This window comes from Diadema antillarum, unplaced genomic scaffold (assembly GCF_040938485.1).
Source record: "Diadema antillarum isolate AM-2024a unplaced genomic scaffold, OU_Dant_1.0 seq00001234_RagTag, whole genome shotgun sequence".
Lineage (NCBI taxonomy): Eukaryota > Metazoa > Echinodermata > Echinoidea > Diadematoida > Diadematidae > Diadema > Diadema antillarum.
The window spans coordinates 1,282,901-1,305,635 of NW_027272022.1; the positions used below are offsets into that span (position 1 = coordinate 1,282,901).

Here is a 22,735-nt window from a genome sequence, read left to right on the forward strand (position 1 = left end):
CGCTTTATGTATATATTAACAAAGATGTAATAGCATCTACTTCTCATTTTCATATTTATGTACCTTGTCAAATTATGTTCTGCAAGTATTACAAATATCCTGTACATATGCAATGTATATAATTTCTTTGTTTATTTTATGGAAGTGAAAATAAAGTTGAATTGAATTGAATTGAAAACTGACAAAGATTGCAACAACCAAAAAATTAATTTTGGCACAAAAATCTCACGGGATCCAATATTAAAACTTAGCAGATAATGTCATGAATGCAGGAAACGTATTATTATGATCGTTTGCAGAGTATATAATTATAAGACTGGTAGGAGAATAAATCTTGGAGATATACTTACTAGCGCTGGTAAGATGATAGCTGTTGTTGATCTGGACTCGGTCCTCAATACCGAGCAGGAGAAACTGGGCGTTGAGGGCGTCGTCCGTCTCGTTGCTGCGGACGTTGTAACGGAGGATGCCGCGACGAAAGCCCACGACTTTCGGGTCATGTGGCGCCAAGTTCTCGTCGTAGATTCCACCTTCGAAATAATGTATCGACAGCAACAGTATGTTTGTTGTTTTTGTTGGTGTTTTTTGTAAAGGGCAGAGAGAGGACGATTTGAGGGGGAAAAAAGGAAGAAAAGTATGAAGAGCTATAACCCCATCAACTTCCATCTGAGAATTTCGTTATTGAATAGACTTATTATTTGAGACAAACTGTTAGGCTCCATCAGTTAACGGTTTGTCGGAGTTTTGTCATGACAATGATTATTATGATCATAATATAGCTTTTTAGACGTAAAAGGCTATCTATCTACATTATGTCAATATCATAAGTTTGATCCCATGATTTTCAGGACAACACATACCACATAACACTTTATTGATGTTATCGTCGTTGATAACTTGTATACTGCTCTAAATCCGTAAAACCGGTGTCTCTTTTTCGACATTCGTGCGGGTAATTGATCTCGACTAATTCAGAAATACATACAGAATGATGAATTATTTGATTTTAGCAACACTTCCATGAGAACAAGGTAAACTCGCTTCATCTTTCACTTGAGATTTGTCTCATGCCGTGGAGAGAAAAATTGGACTCATTTCTAATCTCTCATGTTACTTGAAGCATCAAATGCACCATTACAACAAAAGGGGGCAGCATTTTGAAATATTTTGTTTACCTGCAGTAGACCAAAAAACTAGAGCAGAATGTTCTTCACACAGTCACATCACGTTTCACAATTCCCAGCACCATTTTGCTTATTTTCGTTTGTGTACATAGAATGCTTTGCTGATTTACAGTCGCAACACTGCCGAGCTGTCATTAGGTTTGCTGTGAGCGAATGTCCAGATTGCACATTGAGGGCTCCTTTCGCATAGAGACAGTGACTACACATCGGCTGATACTGGTCCCAAGACCCCAAAGCTCATTGCAAAATGATGCGTGACTTTAATATTTAGTTTGTTTTCACAACTAACGCTAGCATTTCTCTTAAAACATTGATGGTATATATCAAGGGACGGGATAAGAAGTCGCCACAACCCCACCCCGATTAACAAGTCTCTGTGTGTCTGTGTGTCTGATTGTGATTGTGTGTGTTTGCCTGTAAATCTGTGTGTGTATCTGTTTGTGCTTATGAGTGTGTGCATGTGTGGGAGATAAAGAGGGAGCGAGTGAGAGAGGTTTTCGCTTTTTCGCTTATAGCACCAGAGAAAAACGCATAACCAGCTGATCAATGCTAGGTTAATACACGATCAAGAATACGAAGATTCAATCTTGCGGCATTGTACTTGTTTATGTTACGTTCATTTATTTATTCTGGATGAGTTGTATGGTTCCCGATGACAACGGAAGGGACTCGTTGTTACGCCAAGTAGCAACTGATTAAAAAAAAAATAAAAACACGACCTCCGTCTGAAGGTTAAGTGTCTTTGATGTGCACCGAATCCCCGTGCTCCCTTTAGAGCGCAGAGTTTTCGATAAAGGCGCGACCAGCATGATTAACATCTTCCTTACCCCCAGAGAGTGGTTGAGTGCGACAGATGAACTTTAAGGAGGATTGAAATACATATTTTTGTTACTTTTTTCAATAATCAACAAAGTCTGCCACCACCATATTACACCGTCCAATGGTATTGGTTTTAATGAGTGAGTTTGTTTAGGTAAAATGTTCGCACGGTTTACACTCGGAGATATGGTTCATACCAGGTGTGGAAAAAAATAACAAAGAATCCTTGCTCGACGTGTAAAACGCAGTGAACGTTGAAGTGAGATTATACTCTGTTGCCCCCCCCCCCCCCCCCCCATTCCCTCTCTTTCTCTCTGCGATTATGTGCGCTTTGCGTACGCCATCAAGGGGGGTAATTCTCCTCGCGTAATTACGACTGTCTTGAACTGATACGCACCCCGCTCTGGGCGAGGGTTTACTATATCCCCAAGGATGATCAAGTATTCATGAACTAATCATTGAAAATTCTCTCTTTTCTTCACACCAGCAAAGTAGCCACGCAGAAGGGAGGGTTACTGAGAAGACACAGATGAGGGAGAAGATGGAAGAAGAGGAAGAAGAAGAAGAAGAAGAAGAAGAAGAAGAAGAAGAAGAAGAAGAAGAAGAACAGCAACAACAACAACAACAACACAAACAAGAACAAGAGGAGGAGGAGGAGAAGGAGAAGGAGGGGGAGAAGAAGAGAGGGAGCAAGAGAGAAAAAAAAAATGAGTTGAGAGATAGTTGGAGGCAAAAGTCATCTTTAAGGACACCATAGAAGCTTTGGGACCTGCCTCTATACATTAACACGCTTACAATTGCGGAAGCGAAGACACATGCGGAATAAATCGAATCGGACCATCAGTGGCCATGCTACATTATATTATAGAAGGAAGATGACAAAACGAAGTAGACTGTAAATCCAGAGAAGGATAAACGAATACTACATTGGGCACCTTGGGGCACCTTGCATCATCATTAGACATGGTGAGACGCCCGTGGATAAGCATCTCATGCAACATGTTCAGGATATGACTTGCAACTATTCTCGTGTTACTTTCCTTGTTTCCAAGGTACTTCTTGTATCTTCTTCTTTCCTCACTGTTTTTCTTGATTTATCTGATTCCCTTTGTTTCCTTTTTTTTCCAAATTAGCACTCCTCCTCCTCTTCCTACTCCTTTCTTGTAAAACAAGGCCCGCTGATCTTTTTTTTTACTGAGGGCCAATGGGGATCAAGGGTCAATGTACTATGTACCCCCATCCATTCTGATGTGAAGAATCTCAGGGTGGAACTCTCAAAGAATCACACCTTTGTGTTTTTTGCATTTCTTTTTTATCCAATTTTCCCCATGTTCTAAAAGAGTCAAAAAAGTGAGGGGGGGGGGGGGGGGCTTCAGCACCTGTAAAAGATTACTGACTTCCTTTCTCAAGCAAGCACCTACCACATTGGAAAACAATGCTTTCACTGTATCTAATTTAGGAGTATTAAAAAAAAAAGAACTCATAACTTACCAAAACGAAAACCTCAAAAATTCCCGCATCCCTCAGAAGACCAGAAATGGATCGCTTGCACTTATTACACACACACACACACATAAATTATGCACATAGGCCTATGACACGTGCCTGGACGTAATCAAGATTTGATGATAATTTATATATGATATATATACATGTATATATGTATATATATATATATATATATATATATATATATATACAAAAATGTATATATATGATATATAAATATATATACACAAACATATATTTTTTTATTTATTTATTTATTTATTTATTTATTTATCTATAATTATGGTGTGTGTGTGTGTGTGTGCGTGTGTGTTTAGATACACTCATCTTACATTAAGAATATATTGACAATATCCACATTATGTTTGTGTAAAGAGAGAGAGACTAAACCTCCATCAATAATGCGTGTTTGTGCCTTTTGAACAGACGAGTAGGTGACGACGGCTTCACATTATGCTGTGGAGTTAAAATGCAAGGTACACGCAATGCACTGCATAAGCCATTGTAATATAATCGTTCCCTGTATATAGCCGGCGAGGAGACTCGGTAACTGGTCTCTTGAAGAGAAAGAGAGAGAGAAAAAAATAGACCAGATTCTGGTCAGAATCTTCGCAACATTTAGGAGAATGACTGATTGAGCTCTGAATTTTATGATCCCCAGCATTATATAATTAATAAAGCAACGCGGTGAAAAATAGCATCTGACAAAATGGCGCCGAATATCTTCAGTGGTTGATAGAGTTAAGACAAGCTAGCGCGCAACGAATAAGGTAATATCGCTCATCATAAAATATCTGATGTTAATGTAATATCTATCATACACACATTAGTATTAATTTTTTTAAAGTAACTCATTTGGTTGACTTGAATTATTTTAGTGAGACACTCTTGATGCAAAATCATTCAGAGAAGCATAGGAAAAACTTAATTCGAGTTTATATCAAACGTCAAATTGTTCTATTCCCTGTATATTTAAGAATGATAAGAGCAAACAAACAAACAAAAATGTAAGCGCAATGACACGTTTATAGGCAAGAACCTGTCAATGCACAAGGCATATCCTGTAAACTAAATTGTTTGTATAGTTTATTATACGTCATCATACTCTTATTATGAATTTTCTAGAAAATGATAAAATAATGATTGTACAATGTACACTTCGCATTTTGTAAGTGTCTTTTTAGTGAACGAATGGAATGGAAATAAATCTCAATTGAATTGAAAACTATAAGGAGATCTATTTCTTGATACCGCATTATATAAGTTGCTTGACAATGTGGCTGTTTTTTGTGAGTGGGTACGAGGGCTGGAGGTTGGGGGCCGAGTGTTGGGGGCCGAGGATTGGGGTTGGGCGTGGGATGGGATGGACACTATAACCTCTCTCAGGTCAAATGTGGCGCCATCACTTTAACATTCTTCAACGTCATGTCAAAAGAGAAAGAGAACATGACTTTGTACTGAGAGACATCCCATCTCACAAACATATCGTGCCATTTTGTCCATGGAAAATCTAAACGAGTGAAATGGGGGAGAGGGAAAGAAAAAGAAAGAAAGAAATGGAGGGGGAGATAGAGAGGGGGGGGGTTCAGACCACGACAGAACATAGAGCAGAAGAAAACACTCGACAAGGGCCGTCAATGTTTCGAGTAGATAAAGGGTGGGAGAAAGCAATGTTTGGTGTTTAAAACGCACACTAATAACTCATATAATGTGTATAAGATAGCAATAATTATCAATGTGTATCCTCTTCTACGCTGTTGGAGAGTTTCGATACCCTTATCGATAATCACGTTAGTAGCACGCACAAGTTCCACAGCGCACTTCATCTCTCTTCTCAGAAAGAAGAGCGCAGTTTCATCCAAATGATACATCATCCTAATCCAATCCCAGTTGTCCTCTTTAGATATCAAGGCCAATGTAATCATTATTTGGCATCCTGTAAACGGAGAGCGCAACTTCAAGTATTATAATGCTGTAGTTTGCCAGACCGTTCTCCAGTCTTGCAAAATATTCATGAGTTTTTGTAGCGCAGCGAATATTGAGAATACCAGGGGGAGTAAACATGGTTGGGTAAGGCGGTTGGAGACGGGAAAGTGTACGGGTAGCGTCCGCGCCATCAAGGGTCGTGAATGCTTTATCACTGAGCCGTACGCTGACATGTATTGAAGGCAAATAATTACTCGTAGTCAAAGGTTCTCAGAAGAGCTTGGCGGTACCAAGTTTGTCTGTGAATGGGCGCGAGATGGTATAAACAAGCTGCCTTGTTCTTGTCGTGTGGTCATTACCTCTCACTTCTTGAGACTTTGAAGATCACAGCGATGTCAGTTCGCTTGCTTAATCTATACACACATACACCCCAGCCGTTTATGAACTTAAGAGAATGTAGATAATGATAATAGTAATAAGTTTGATCAAGACGATAATGTACTCTAGAGGGGGTAAATTAAATGATGATTATGTGATTATTAGGAGAGTTTTGTGTTAAAATGATAAATAGAAGACTATTGATAAATGTCATTCGGCTCAACGCTGTTTATAACTAAAAAAAAAAAACATTTAGGAAAAAAGACCCAAGGAAACTTGAGTCATATAGGGTATAATTGACGAAAAACAAGGTTTTAATGTGCTTAGTGATACATCATCAAAACGGGAAACTGTATTATATATATATATATATATATATATATATATATATATATATATATACATATACATATCATCACAGCAACAACAAACCAGCAGGTTAACTTATAAAGCAGCCTTAATTGATTTTGAGAGCAAGGTGTATAGCTGCCTGCAATAATAAACAAAAGTTTTGTGGCACGAAACAGCGCTTTCTTACATAATCGATAACCGTTTTAGGGAACATATTTATCAGTAATTATCTTTGGTATATGTATTATATATATATGTATATATATATATATATATATATACATTATATAGTACATAACTTATACCAATATATATACATATACAATATATATGTATATATATACATATACAATATATATATATATATATATATATATATATATATATATATGTATAATAAAGCGACCCACATGAGGTGAGATCATCAGGAAATTGATTACTCTTTGACGTCAATGCCGTCGCGAATGCATACAATGACAAACAATCTAGTGTAAATTTTAATTATTATGTATGTATCATTCTAACTTATTTCAGATAAGCAATGGCTAGTAAGGACTTTATAAAGTGTGTGTAAACTTACGGACCACTATCTGGTATGCTGCTTTCGTAGCAGGCAACACTGCAAACACCACGACGAGCGCTCCCAAGATATATTGTCGATTCATCGTTGTCTATCTGTCGCACGGGATACAACAACAAGCTAAAGATATCCAAAGCGTGCCGGTCTCCTGGATACCTTTTGCTCAAGCCTTCGATGCAAAGTTCCAGGTGTCGACACGACCTTTCCTCCCTTTCCCCTCGAAAATCCTGCCGGGGGTCTATACTTCACCCCCGTCGAAACATCATCGGCGGAAGAGAGTCTGAGATGTTAACGGGCGTATAACCCATATGCCCCTTCGCGGAGACAGTGGGCTCCTCGCCCTCTACAGATGTCACATCCGAAGGTGCGGGGGTGGGGTCTAGCAGCAATGAGATCATAGATCCTTCATGACTTGCATCATGGTAATGTGTGTCGAAAGAGGAACGTGCGGGCGTACTCTAAAATGGCGCCTTCGCTGCTTTCTCATAGATAATCGCAGTAACAGTCACAATTGATAAAAGTACTCAATATTTCAACAACCTGCTGTCAGAAGTTCTATGCTTCTGAAAAAAAAGCAAAAAACAAACAAACAAACAAACAAACAAACAAACCAACGATCAGTGACACTTTCCTCAGTAAAATTTGCAATAAAATTATATAAAAATATGATCCTGATTTTTGGTTTATCAGTTCCCTAGTTTCAAAATTCCATTTACTTTCTAAAATGCTACCAGCGAAACAGGAATACCAGCTATGATTGTGATTAGCAGTTTATGGACATTTTATTCCAAAGAAAGCCGTAAACACGCAAATATCTACTGAGACAGGACAAACCGCTTAAAACCGCGTGAGGTCCTATTCAACAAGAGGAAAGCGCTGTACGGGGTGAGTGCCGGCGACGGAAAAGGGGAGAAGGATCTTTTACAGTCTATGCAAGTGATCATGCGAATTATTCCAGTCACTTTCTCTCACCTCTCGTTTTCTCCTCCTCTATTTCCCACTCTCCTTCCTTTGTCTTTATTTCATTTTGTTTTGTCTTCCTTTTCTTCTTGTTTTTGGTTTCTCTTTTCCTTGGTTAACTGAAGCGTGAATGATGGGCTCCACTTATACGTAGCCTCCATATATCTCACCCCCGGCGCCTCTCCCGGGGAATCGTCACAAATCACGCTGGGGCCCGCTCGCGCTGGCGGCTCATCAATTATTCAACGCGCAATTTCGCGTCTCTCGCGCAGGGCCGCAGACGGGCATATTGATAAGCATGGCTGACATATTATTCAGGAAGGGGATAAACTGATCGTTCAGCTTGGAGAAAGAAGTTACCGTGCAGGGTTTCTGCATAATGCTCGGTGAGATCCTTATCAAAATGTTGCGATGTATAATGATCGTGAATTGCAGATAGATCAGATCCCTATATACGTTCAGCATTGATACATTTGTAAAGGTGAATGCGTGTTTGACATGGATGAGTGTCGGTTTATTTGAACAATTTTATGTACAGCTACACAAAATTTAATGGAATCAAAGAAATAATGTGGTTTTATCGTCTGGTGATGTTGTTATTAATTACTTTGAGAAGAGCACCATGCAAGCCGCACAAACGCAGACACGACGCTGTATGTGTGCACAGTGCGCGTGTGTATGATGATACGTATACATTTTGTATGCATGCGCATGATTACGTTTGTATGGATAGTAGTATGTGTGTCTGTATGTATGTCTACTATGTATGTAAGTATGTATGTTTGTATGCATTATTTTAATTCTGCATGTACTTTATGATTCATCTTGTACTAAACATATTTCCACTGTACAGCATAATTTGTGAAATGTATGCGTTATATTTTGTTTTAGCTTTTTGTTGGATTGAAGCAAACAATTACTGTGAATAAAAAACAAACAACAAAACTTTTTTTTGACACGTACGCGTACAGTTTAATGTTGTCAGAAGAATTATATTAAACAGCGCCAACTAGTGTCTGATCACGTGGCACGAAATTCTGTACAGTATCAGTGTACTTCATGTGGGTAGATATCTATGTTGACAATATATTTTCGCAAAAAAAAAATATGTTTACTCCTTGGCACAGACACACACCCATACACACACACACACACACACACACACACACACACACACACACACACACACACACACACACACACACTAATAATCAGAACGCCTCGTCTGACTTTCTTTGTGTCAGCAATCTCTAGGACCATCCTCTCTCATGATGAATGCTGAATGTGAAATAGAATGACATTCTTTTTTCAGAGGTTCAAAATGATGCAATAGAGGAAAATGTGATGTCATAATGCCTAATTAAAATAACGAGTAGTTTCAAAACACCTGCGCAGGCATTCGCAGACGAAGGACGCTTACTTTGGGACGTACCGGGGAAACGCAAGGGGTTTTAATAAAGAAAAAGAATGGCGAAATGGATTGCGGCTATTTAAACTGTTACACATTCTTTTTGGCAACATGATGCTATAGCCGCTAATTATTTTCTTTCAGATTCACACAAAACCGAAGGACGAATCGCGTGATAGTACCAATGACGATTAATACAAAATGAATAAAAAGCTTTATTCCTTCAATCTACAACACGACATTGCTTAAAGAAAATAAAGTTCGACAGTGACATTATATTTTCTCAAATTAATCGTGTTACTAATACATTCATCCTCATGTATGCATCTAAGATGCATGACTGTAAAATATTAATTTATTCAATGTAACCCACTATGAAAAAAATACATAAAGATTGATAGATGATATCTTAAAAGCTTAAAGTACAAAATATAAATTTGAAAACAACTTCGATTGTCATGGTAAAACAGGCCGTAAACACATGCATTATGCACCACTCGATAATCATGTTCCTCATCCAATGTGTATCGCAGTGGCCACATTCTTAAACGATATTTCAGTTACATTGAAAATACAACATTAAAAAAGAAACAAATGTAAATTAAAAAAATGTAACGATACCATTTGGTTGTGCTGACTCTTAAAAAGATAATACTTGGCTGCTCTTTCATCAAGGTGAATATAAACTGTATTGGCATAATATTTTTTTTTAAACAAAACTCGTTGTTCATCTCAATAAGATACATATCAAGTCTATCAAATACACACAGATTTTGCTTTCTTTTGTCACACACTTTCGTCTTTCTATCAAAAAACATTTCGACACCTAATTAACACGATCGTCCACTGATGAGTCTTTTGAATTTTGTTGTTTGCTTTCCAAAACTCCACTTACATCATCACCCATTGTTGGTGTTTGTTTTTATTTGGCCGATAATTCAGATTACTACACGTGCATTTCATCTGGGACAATGCAAGTTTTCTATCCGTTTACAGGTTCTTTTGAAATTTCTTTTTGCTCCACTTGCCTTTTCTCCAGTTAAATGTCTCTTTTAGCAGTTGTTGGAAAAGATTAATATCCAAATTGTTTCGTAGAAATCGAAAACTTAAGGCAAATCAAAAGCAGCGGTATTTCCCCTTCATTAGAACACTAATCATTTCGGACAGGTAATCGTAATTATCGTGAGGTAATATAAAAGTACAAAAAAGGTTGGCTGGTATCTAACGCCAGTTGTACCACAACATGTCGTATATCCTTATCTTTGTATTGCACGCGTTTAAGGTACCTCTCGGATGTAGCACAAAACGAACAATGTTAGACTTTGGCTGACGCATGTGTCTCCCTAAACCAGTTGATTATCAGAGGCTCTCCCCCCCCCCCCTTTCTCTCTCTGTCTCCCACTCTCTCTCTCTCTCTCTCTCTTTCTCTCTGTCTGTTCTTCTCTCTCTGTGTGTGTTTCTGACATGCCAGCTTAGCAATCTGTCAAACTGAACTGACATGAAGCAACATTAAGGTCAATATTTTTTCTGCTTAAACTCATGTTCAGCCTGGTATAAAGTCTATAAATGATTTTGATTGTCAAGAACGTTTCTCCTTCCATGCTCTCACTCCAGTTGACACACTCAATTGGGAAATACTTGCTGTCAAATGTGATTAGGAGTGAGTGACTCTTTTTCATGATTTTGATTTTTACTACAGCTGTGGAAATTATGATTATCAAAGTTCTTATAACTATCATCATAATTATCATATAACTGTCATTAATAATTGTATCACACTGATCAATTGAAAAACAACTGATTATCGTTGCCTGAGCATGTTTCAAAATAATGATAAAAGATACGACGATCTGACTATACCATGCATATCATTAACGTGTGTAATGCATGATTCTGTACTATGTGTATATCAAATGACTAGCCGGGTAGGTTTCGTAGTTCTTCTATAGTAATGTTGTCAAAGACGAGATAGTATGGCCAGTAAATGAGATTGATTACAGTGAAAATGAGCGGGAAGGCGATCCGTGATGTCCGGTCGATGGAGTAGGGGTTGAAGCCGAACACGCACAGCTTCTCCCTTATCGACTCCGTGTACGAGCATATCGTCTCCTCCATACAGTCGGGTTCTTCCTTCGAAACCTTTCCCTCAATGATGCCGTAGTCGTCCCTGCTATTACCGGGTCCCGTGGGTCCCACGCCCTTTCCAGCCCGTTGGCTAATCTGCTGAGTACTCGGTGGTCGCAGGTTCTTGTTTGCCGAGCCGTTTCTGGCGGATCGGGAGTTCGACGTTCTTTTGTCTTCCTCGTCTTCGATGTCGATAGCCTGTAATTATATGCAATGATAGAATGATGATAGTAATGATAATGATGATGGTGATGATGACGACAGGAACAATATTACTAGCAATGATACAAATTATAATCATGACAATGTTAATTATCATCATCAGAAACAATAAGATGAGGACACAAATATTAACATATTATACCGATATTGGAACAATGATACCAGTAATAAGTATGATAACACTTATTTGATTGTTGCTTGAAAGGATGGCAACACTACCATTTTCTGCATTGATTTATTTCTTGTTTTTATTCTTTTAGCGAGAGGTGAGGCTCTATACCCGATTTCCCTTTTCACTTACCATTTCCATTAGGCCTACAACATAATGATGATGAGCAAATCGTCACTAGTCAATTACATTGTATATTCCATAATACAGAGGGTAACTTTACGACATTGTCTTATACAGCTGCGTTTCTTGTCGTGTCGTATCTATAAAACGTGATCAAGTGATAGGAAGAGGACAAGAGGTCATTACGTATACTGCTCTACCCCCAACACACACACACACTCACACACACACACACACACACACACACACGCACACACGCACACACGCACACACACGCACACATACCTATCAAAATGGCAGGAACACATATTACCTTACCACACTGGTCATTAACAAAGTTAATGTGATTTTGTCAATCAGCTAAAATCGTCCAGTACTTACGACTTGGTTTTCATGTGCTGCGTCTTCCTTGGACGCAGTGGCCTGTTCTTGGATCTCCTTCATTAGACCTCTGGCTTTCTGGTACCTTGGCTGATCGTAGTAGATAACCAGAACGTACTCCAGCAAGGCAGCAAACACGAACAGGTAACACATACCTAGAGGGAGGAGGGGAGGGGAGAAAGGTCATGTCATGCACTTGGTAAAGATGTAGAATATCTAAGAGGGTGGTAATGACACCTACTATCCTCCTTTCTGAAGATACAATAATGGGAGGAAGTTAGTTACTAATTTTGGCAATATGCACAAGACAGATCTTGTTTTCTTTTTTTTTTCTTCATTTACGGTTAGGAATTAGAGTCTTACGACAAAAAAACAAACGAAATGTAGCACTAAGGAGAGAATAAAAGATTTTCCAAGCACACATTATGAAATAATTGCTCATTGATAACTATAATCGATGATGGTTGACCATTGCCGCATGAATGGAGAGAGAGAGAGAGAGAGATTAGAACGAATTCAAATCATCAGGACTATTCTTACGGTATAGCAAAGGGTGACCACTTTGTCTTGCCTATTTATGACCTTAGTAGAATCTAACCTATTTCTGACAGGAATGCTTCGATACTGGTGTTGTGGGTGAGTATTGCTGACTGCTAATAATGACGTACATAGTGACGAGATCGAGTGACGATTGACATGATATCATGATGATGACGAAAATAATGACGGATTAGAAAAGAAGGAAGAGAAGCTGGGGACATGGGGAGGTAGAAAAAAAGACCCCCCCCCCCAAAAAAAAAACAGTACAAAACAAAACAAAACAAAACAAAACAAAACATAGAAATTAAGAGAAAAACATGGTGTGATTTTACAATAACCTGATGACATACAGGTCTTGACAAATATTCACAAAATCTTCCATAAATGACCACGCCCTACCTAGGAAGAGATCGATGGCTTTTACATAAGAGAGCTTGGGGAGAGAGTTGCCCGCGTTCCCAACCAGGGTGGTCATCGTTAGCACCGTTGTGATGCCGAGAGCCACGCGGGCGGGCACGGCGTTACGGTTAATCCAGAACGACAGCCACGACAGGCACGTGATCATCGACGACGGGATGTACGTCTGGATGACGTAGTAGGTGATGTCGCGACCGAGGAAGAAATCGGCCACAATGATGGAATAATTTCCAACTGATATTTGATGAGAGAGAAATGAAACGGGAAAAATATCGCTTTCAATTAATCTCAGGACTTCAGCGGGATACAAAAAACAAATCTAATGAAATTATTCTTTATCTGTCCTTATGTATGTACATTATATGAATAAATTAATACGTTTATGTATGTGTATAATACATACCCATGTATCAATATACATGTACCTATATTTCATATATATATATATATATATATATATATATACATATATACATATATATGTAAATGAAGAAATAAACAGGTAATGCATTTTTTTTTTGGCCAATAAAGAATGAGTTTATTCGACTCAAATTTTCAGCGGCCTCCGCCTTCTTCAGGAGTCTTGACAATGACTGTATTAAAACAAAGCAAAACAAAAATTTGGGTCAAATAAACTCATTCTTTATTGGCAAAAAAAAATGCATTGCCAGTTTATTTCTACATTTCTTCGTGGAGCCAATACGTGAATTCTCAACATTATATATATATATATATATATATATTTATATATATATACATACAATAAAAAAAAAATCTGCTTACCGTAATATTGGCTTATTTTCGATCTTGTGTCACTTTCCAAAATCTTGAACTGAGGGAGTGAAATATCTGGATCGGTGTAAATTGGTCCACTATCTATCCACCGGAAGTACACGTCTTTGGTACTATAAGCATCTGTAATAGCGAAAAGAAAGTGATTACGAAAACAATGACTAAGATATTATAAGCGTCCATAATAACACCATTCATGTTCTATCTGAGCGCACTAACTGCCTGAATGCACTAACTGGCAATGTAGTAAAGTAGTCAATGTGGTTCGTTGCTATGTTTTTGAGTTTGCACATAATGAAGAGGCACAAAATATTTATATGATGTCTAAAGTGGACTCTATCCTCTGGATCTCGATGTGAGGAATCTGTCGTCATTTGAATGTAGCTCATACACTCTCAATCAACCGGAGGTTGATTGTAAGTTGTAAGCTTTTCACCCCCCTTATTTCCCCTTTCCCAGAGGTACCCACATGATACAAGCCTGGTCTTTTGAGTGGGTACCTCCACTTTTTTTTTTCGCAGAGTGTATAATAATAGAATGTATGTATCTTTTTTGTACAGATTATGTAGATATGAACATGTTGTTAATCCTGTCTGGTTATGTATATATTGTTACTCCCATGTCAAACTCATAATATTGTTTCTTGTACATTCTGTTGGAAAGAAAAAGTGAAAATAAAGTTTGAAAGTTTGAAAGTTTGAGGTTAATTAATTTCGGCATAGTGTTGAACGTACTTTCGTAAGAATGAAAGTGTTGTTCTTTTCTTGTTCTTGTTGTTAAGCCTTGAAAGGGGGGGGGGGGGAAATACCAAACTTACAACTCTCCATTTCCAGCGAACATCTTTGCTTGTCGAAAGGAAAGTGAGACAAGTCCATATTGCAGCTGGCCGTCACCGTCAACCTACGAAGTGGAGAATTCCGACAAAATAACATTTTACGTATTTCAAAGAGCATTCTGTCTAGATACCTCATCGGAGATTAGTATCAACATTTGATTTGTTGCTTATTGCCAAAAGCGTTCTTTGTTCTTGATTTTGTGGCACAAAGTGTTTTTGTTGTTGTCGTCGTCGTTTTTGTTGTTTGTTCACAAAAGAAGAATAAACCCTACCGAAGCATATGCTAAGATAAATGTCTTCTTTCTCTTAATTAAGGTTGCTCTCTTGCTTACTTTCGACATATCATAGTTGTTTTCTTTATTCATTTTGAAAGGATATATTTATGTTGTGAATGTTAAAGGCATAATTTTCCATTTGCAGATGAAACAAAAACCCAGCATTAGTGCTTTAAAATAGTTCTAAAATGTGGGTAAGGGATAGAAACAACCACTGTAAAAATTTAAAGCCCGAAAATTGATGTTAAGTATTGTTAAATATACAAAACGTGAACAATAGTTATAATAAAAATGTTTCCAGACTAAACCATCTACAGTTACGGTTTATTGAGAAAAATGCATATATCTCCTTATATTTTAGGCCTTGTCGCGAAAATTTTATATGATAGGATGTTTTGTGGCACAACAGACCTACACATAAGCATTAAATGTCAAATCTTGAAATTTTTTTAAATCAATGTTCCCAAAGGTAAACTGGACCTTTAACATTAAAATACAATAATGAAATTAATGATCTTCCTTTTTTTTTGTCCTTTTTTTTTCTCATGCATGCGGGGTAACGTCCGGCGGACAATCTAATAGACAAACCCTTGACATAAGTCTTATGACGTCACCTTGGCCGAAATCTTGATGTTAGTGCCATGGTGTGGGTATGATATATGGTACACATTTCCCCGAGTAACATTTCCCGCGTATCAATGGCGAAATGGCCATACTCAGTCCGGAGACTGTTCTTCCGCAGGTCCGTCTGTATCCGGAGATGGTCTTCGACCAACATTTGTTGAGAAGGTACACACTCATGGTTCACCCCTCGTTGTGATTATTTTCCCTGGAATATTCCACTCGTTTCGTTTTCCGGAGAACTTCCGGATAATGTCCGGTTAAGATGTGTTTTAATAGACGGGGAAGTATTACATTATGCCTACAGTATGCAATATTTACTGCTTCGCTGGTCCGTAGGCTAATAGCTTACCTGGTGCTGAAGAGCATGGTGCCGTCCGGGTTGATGCGAAGCAGAGAATTCTTATAGAGGATGGTGTGGTACTTCGCTGATTTTTCGTTGATAAAATAGATGTCAGGCACCCAGAAACTTGCCAAAGTCTCGGCGTTGAGGGCGAGACCGTCTATACCACTATACGTCAATCGGCTGTCCCTCCACTGCTGCCGGAAGTACATGTCCACAGTGTATTCCTACGAATGAGAACCAGTCACGTGCTTGAAATTACAATTACGATAATACCATCTTTGCTAAAGACACCAGTGACTTTAAATATCAAATTATGAAAAGTCAGAGTAATTAATTATTAACAACATTGTGTAAAGTGATATGTAGTAGTACAAAAATTAAACACTGTAGAAAACGATTTATATCAACATTCTCAAAAGACTGCATTCTGTAGAAGAATTAATACTATAATAATTATGCCATGTATACTGCAGCCACTTATCATGATCACCGGTTGGCTTATTTTGTTGCAACGACAAATTTTGGTTTATGCGTATCAAGTGAAGGGATGTATAGTCTTTGTTAACATTGATTGATTGATTGTTTGTTTTTTTGTTTGTCTGTTTGTTTTAACAGGACCTCAGAGGATAATGCAAGTTGGCAGTGTGGACACATAGGCTGTCGTGAATACCTCTCACCAAGGGAGTGGAAGGTTACATGGAATAATTGTAATAATCTTTGAGTTTTGGACACATATTGGATTCCTTCATTTAAATACAAAATCATCGCAAATACTAACCAGATTTTAGACTTAACAACAGCCATGGGAAGCAGATTTTCATCACCTTTTAAGCGTTCGAGAGTATGAGACTCAATCAGTGTAATTTGTATTTTAAAAATCATGCTGTGTATCAAACTTTCGAGCTTCTGGAAAGCAATTGAGAATCTGCGTTGTATCGTATCTATTGGGTTCTTTTTATCATCATTATAACCAATCAAGGTTGAATGACTGGGTGAGTTCTGTGAAATATAGGATTAATTAGGTTTATGAGAAAGGACCAAAGTATTCAGGATGTACGTGAGGAATCAATTTGCCTGTTAAAGGTGCAAGATGCCCAACCAGTGTTTTCCCATTAGTGAAATTAACTCAGTCAAATTAATTCGAAGATGGCATTGGTGCCATGGCAACAGAAGTTAAAATTACACTGGGTACTGGCGAAGCATCCAACCATACAAATCCAGAGCATAATAATTTATATACTGGCAAGGACATGTCACTTGAAGCTTTCAATGATAGCCATGCATGACTAAGTAAAGTGGCCGGTTTGTATAAACCATCAGATTATAATGTTAGACGGACTTCACCGTTGCTTGAAATTGCACGAGACTTGAGAATTTCATAACGTTCTTAGTTTATATCCAATTTTGCTTTAAGTTTTATTGTTTTCTTCATTTTGATTTTACCTTTGACTTTGAAATAAGTTCTGGGTTGTTTTTTTTTGGGGGGGGGGTTGTTGTTTTTTTTTGGAAAATGAATCACGTTCAGAAGACAGGGAGACTGGGGGATATGTTTTCATGTTTACATGACGTGTATACAACGTCAAGAAAACACTGAAATTGAGAAATTGTTGCTTGCATACTATTTAGGAATAGATATATAAACTGTCGTGCCGACATACTGTAGTTTAACGTGAGCCGTATCCCTGGATCTACTTGATACACAGGGAATAGGCACGCTGTCTGTCTGTGGCGTCAAGAACAATAATATTAACATTTTTTTTTCTTCCGGATTCCTTGAAGTTTGTGCTGGCTTTCACCGCTTCGTTGCAACGGTCCGTATGGTCTACTTACCATATTAGCTTCGGTGATAGGTCCCATGCTGTACACGTACATGCTTACATAGACATCTACAGGAGGACCTGCGAGAAATAATGAGTAAAGATACACATGACTGTATTTAGCATCAGTAACTTATGATATGGGTTTCAAAGATTTGACAGGTGGCTGAAGGATGTACGAGCAAATCCATTAGAATCCTTCTTGCTGTGTATTTCCCCATCTACTGCCAAATATACATCGTGGCCTTTATATCTATCATGTTCCCACTCTCTTTCTGTAAGACGGCGCTCATGAACATTGTTAGTATAATTGCATGAGAATTATTTTTTTTTAATACATCGCAACATTTTGTCGAGATGATGATGACTGCTATTCAGTAATCCTCCCCCTTTTTCTCTTCCCATCCCTTTCCCTCTACAGGGCGTTCTGTTCTTATTCACCTCCAAAGTCTGGGCGAATCCTCTTGTCATAGTTGTCCAGAAGCTGGGCGAGAACCCTGGACGTATTCCGCTGCAGCTCTGCAGCACTGCAATAAACGAAGAAAGTAATGACAACGACAATGAAAGAGAAAGAGAAAGAAATGAGAAATGACGGACAATGACGTAAGACACCCACCATGGTAGGATATTAGCTCATGTTACAGAGCCTTTAAATTTACCGTTAAGAATGAGCAAAGCTGGCATGATAATGGTGATGATGAGATGATCGTGATGATAATGATAATGACAATATTAATCATCGCCATCATGATCATATTAACAATAATAATTATAGTTACTAATACTACGGTTAACACTTCCAAATATAGTGGTGGTTTTATTAACTATGATATCCATATATTTGTCTCTGCGTAGAAAATCTAACCATGTCAATGTCATTATAACAACTAGGATATCGACAACGAAAACGAAATAACTAAAATCAGATAACAGCTTGAAAAAAAAATTTTTTAATCGCAATTATTCATAATTCCAGAGCAATTTGGAATGTCGATGTGAAATGGAACATTGAGAATTAAAGAAAGAATTTCACGTATTCTAATTTTCCATCGCAGTGAGAACATTTCACTCAATGCCTCCTTCAAAAGACATTCGGAAGGATATAATCCATAACCAAGATAACGTGATTATGTCAGTAACATTTCAGAAAATGTGTACCTTTAGTTTAAAATACATACAGCCAATTCTCCAATAGACCAAAACAACATGTTAATTTCAAGAAAGTAATGTGTAGGCGTTTGTGTGTATGTGTGTGTGTTTTTGTGTGTCTGTGTCCGTGCGTATGTGTTTAAGCTACTATATAGTAATACCAGGGTCGTGTTTTATACAAACGCGAGTAACTATGACTAGCAAGCCTATGCACAATGTGTGTATGCAATAATTATGTTATTCGTCCTTGGCGAATTCTGTGTGTGCTTCTTTTTTCTGTCGGATCACGTTATAGAATCAACGTTAACAGTAATGATTATCATAATTATGATAATGGATCCCCCATTGATTATTACACGCAAGTTCAAAGTAAATATATGGGTCGATCATTTATGATTTAGAACCCCTGGGTTATAACAAGAGAACAATGAATTTCATTATGCTAATGATACAAATTAATTTTTGTTCATTTCATGTTAATTGCGTTCTTCAATTTGCATATTTGAGCTGCTTAGTAGAAACTGATATTGGTGTTAAATAGTGAGAACATGTGAAACTTTACATTTCAATACCTGCCGTATTTAAGATCAGAATAAAAATGAAACGTCTATCATTATGTTGGTATGGTATAATTATTGTTCATCAGAGCAAATTTGAGCGATATGTTGAATCGCAATGAACCTACAGTACGTGGTAACCTTTGTCAAAGTGTCTCTTAATGAAACTCAAATAACACAACTGAAATCACACGCGTTCTAACACGTAGTCGCTGGTTTTTGTGGCAATCACACGTTTTTGTGTATCATATAGAAACATAAAGTGAGAATGTCTGTGAGTGAGTGTTCCATATACGTTATATGCTATGTCGAATACTGCTCTCAGAGTGTCTTTAAAATCACCATGATGATTGATACAGTATGGCTTGTCAAATGCGTCTATTCAGTGAAGGACAATTCACATACAGGATCAATGGTAGTAACTACAGATGCCTACACTGTATAATGGTGATGATACAGTAGGCCTAAATACGTTTATGACTTTATGAGCTCCTCGTGGTGACTTCATTATGGTATATCTAATATTCTAGTTTGATACTTTTATTGATTTATTGTGTTTGATTTATGTCAGTATTGTCTGGGGCAAATTATTTGATGTATAGGGCCCCATTTTTCTCTCTCTCTCTCTCTTCTTCCTTTAAAACACAACAAATACGTTGTATAGATGGACTACTCGTCAGTGTTATCAGAGCATCGCTCTTTTACAACTTGTTCGTATTGCTACTTATTACAATTATGTTATGAATAACGATAGTGATAAAAATTGTAATGACACAAAGAGTAATTGTGTTAATGACAATAATTATGCATTTCATTACTATCTGTGACCTTTAAACTTGAACATTATTTCATGAATGGCTCTACTATGGCTTGTTGAAGTGACAGAGAAGCAATTACTGCAATGTTTTGAACAAACTGGAAGAGAAAATATGGGCACCAGGCACTACGGACACATGCGGGGATTTCTACACGTCGAAGCGTAAATTGAAATAATTTCATAGAGATGATTGTAATTCCTAGTTGTGGTTCTTAACTTGAAAGAGCAAAATAGAACCAGATGATATGATATGAAATAGAATGTTTAACGAGAGAATAAACCTGCTGCCCCACACACAGACAGTGGTCTTTCATATAAGGGCGCGCAAGCGAGTAACTCGTCATTCATACTTACATGGAATCTTCGTCATTCCCCGACACCAGCCCGGTACCAATCATCAAGAGTAGTACAACCACCGACAGGAAACCGTATAACCGCTCCATTCTCCACCCCTAGCTTTACCAACTGGGGTTACCTTGGGACCCCTCACTCTCTTAAAATAATGAAAACGGGCTGTTCGAGACCCTGATGTGTAGATGCAAGAGCGGTAGGTCCGTGAAAGAGGTAAAGAGTGTCTCGGAGAAGTTATTATACAACGCATATTATAGCTATCTCCCTGTGTGTCCCATAGCTTTCACTAGTTTGTTGATTCCCACCCACAGTACAAAAGGTCTTTACACACAGACACACGTCGGCTACCACAACGACATTAATAGTATCTCGACTAATCAATATCCCGCTCAGTTCTTTTTATACGTATCTCAGAACTCGTCTCAGACGGAGGGATAATCTCGTCCACAATACTGGATAAGAGATTCAGTGGTCTACCGTTATAGAGAGAGTGGTTCAGGGGATTTACATTTCATTGTGACATTTCGTTGGATAGCACATTCTTGTGTGATATGTTTTGACATTCATTCTTTTCATGATCAACAAAAGAAGTTTTCTTAATATAGCCAAACAAACTGCTAAGAAACAGGAATAGATAGATAATAGAAATATAAAGAGAGAAAGAGAAACAGACAGACAAACAGACAGACAGAGAGGTAGACAGAAGTGTTGCTGGGCTAAACCTTCAAATAAACAAGAAATACTTCCTTGGCACGAATGATACATAAACTTACATTCCTTTGCGTATCTTTACAACTTTTTACCATTTTCCACTCACCTCTTTCCATGCGCTTTGTTTTGAGAAAACAACACAATGAAATTTTAATGGTTGTAGGCTCCCCCCCCCCCACACACACACACACAGACACATGCACACACAACTAAACGAAATAACACTGGAGTATTTTGCATGTATAAAGTGTTTTGCATGACACAGTCTCGGACTCGAACGAATTGTACGACGTCACACCACCATGCACCTTTGAATGGAATTCGCGGCCAGCGATCCAGCGATCGATCGAAGTTACCTGGGTATATCTCAATATGGAACGGATCGATCGATGAAAGGGCAGCCGATCGATTGGAAATCGTTGTCCCGCTGTATGGAAATTTGTTCTAACAAGTTCGTTCTCAACCCGTTTTCAGGAAGACAGAGAGAGAAAAAAAAAGGGGGATGTAGAACAAAAGCCTCTTCCCTCATTCACACCAATGATGTCACTGCTTTTAGGTTTTAAAAGGTAATCTGAAAATCCATAAATGAGAGGTGTCGTATCTAAGCTGGGAATGTGTTGTTCGACCATTCAACTCCTATTTGCCCGCAGGCCACAGCATTCTACCATTGATACTGAAGGACTGAGAGACAGAATAAACCTCAATGGTAATAGCCTTGTAAAAGGCACTTCACAGATTTCGAGTCGTCTTTCACCTGCAAAAGATGACGCACGTGTTGCACGTATTCAATGTATGCACTGAAATGCATTTGTGTATTAAAGTGGTGTTGTTATTCCGTGCTAACGTAGAAATACCCTATACCTCCTAGTAAATACTCTTCATCACTATAAATACAGTTTCAGTGGCGGATCCAGGGGGGAGCGCACCGGGTGCGCTTCCTTTCCCCCTTATTTTTGTTAAAACAAAACAGATAAAAAGAAAAAAAATTGTTAAGGTGCGTGCGCCCCCCTTCAATTTTGGAAAGGCGCCCCCTCTTTACGGAATTCTTGGATCCGCCCTTGAGCTTGCATATATCAGATGTTAGTATATCAGCCAAGACTCGGGCAGACTTTGTGAAATATGATTGTACGTATGCAATTTGAATCAAAAGGGGAAAAATCGTAAAATGCCGTTATCGGGGCATCTAACCCGTTGAGGACGGACTAATTTTGCCACAACGCGCATTTCCTATTGACACCAGCTCGAGTATACTGGGGACTCGTCCTCAACGGGATGTGATACCGAACAAGTTTTGCCCTTTTTTACGTTGTGTTTCACAGAATCATAAATGTCAGGGGGTGAAAAAAAAGGCAGAGAACCAAAAACAAAACAAA

At 38.1% G+C, this 22,735-nt stretch overlaps 2 protein-coding genes across 2 annotated transcripts in view; both read right to left on the reverse strand.

Moving 5' to 3' along the window:
* Positions 1–6,832, reverse strand: part of LOC139745129 (glutamate receptor 2-like) — a 34,468-nt gene extending 27,636 nt beyond the window's left edge. Inside the window, exons 1-2 of the mRNA XM_071655549.1 lie at positions 6,748–6,832; positions 351–530 (exon numbers count right to left, since the gene is read on the reverse strand). Coding sequence (XP_071511650.1) covers positions 351–530; positions 6,748–6,832 — 265 coding nt within the window. The remainder of the gene's footprint in view (positions 1–350; positions 531–6,747) is intronic.
* Positions 6,833–11,032: 4,200 nt separating this feature from the next.
* Positions 11,033–18,276, reverse strand: LOC139745130 (gamma-aminobutyric acid receptor subunit beta-1-like). Its single transcript, XM_071655550.1, has 8 exons — positions 18,219–18,276; positions 17,791–17,858; positions 15,967–16,184; positions 14,701–14,783; positions 13,875–14,006; positions 13,074–13,325; positions 12,135–12,289; positions 11,033–11,437 (listed from the first exon to the last, which is right to left on the reverse strand). Exons 2-8 carry the CDS (start codon positions 17,830–17,832, stop codon positions 11,033–11,035), a joined length of 1,287 nt encoding a protein of 428 aa, XP_071511651.1. The 5' UTR covers positions 17,833–17,858; positions 18,219–18,276.
* Between the last annotated feature and the right edge of the window lie 4,459 nt (positions 18,277–22,735).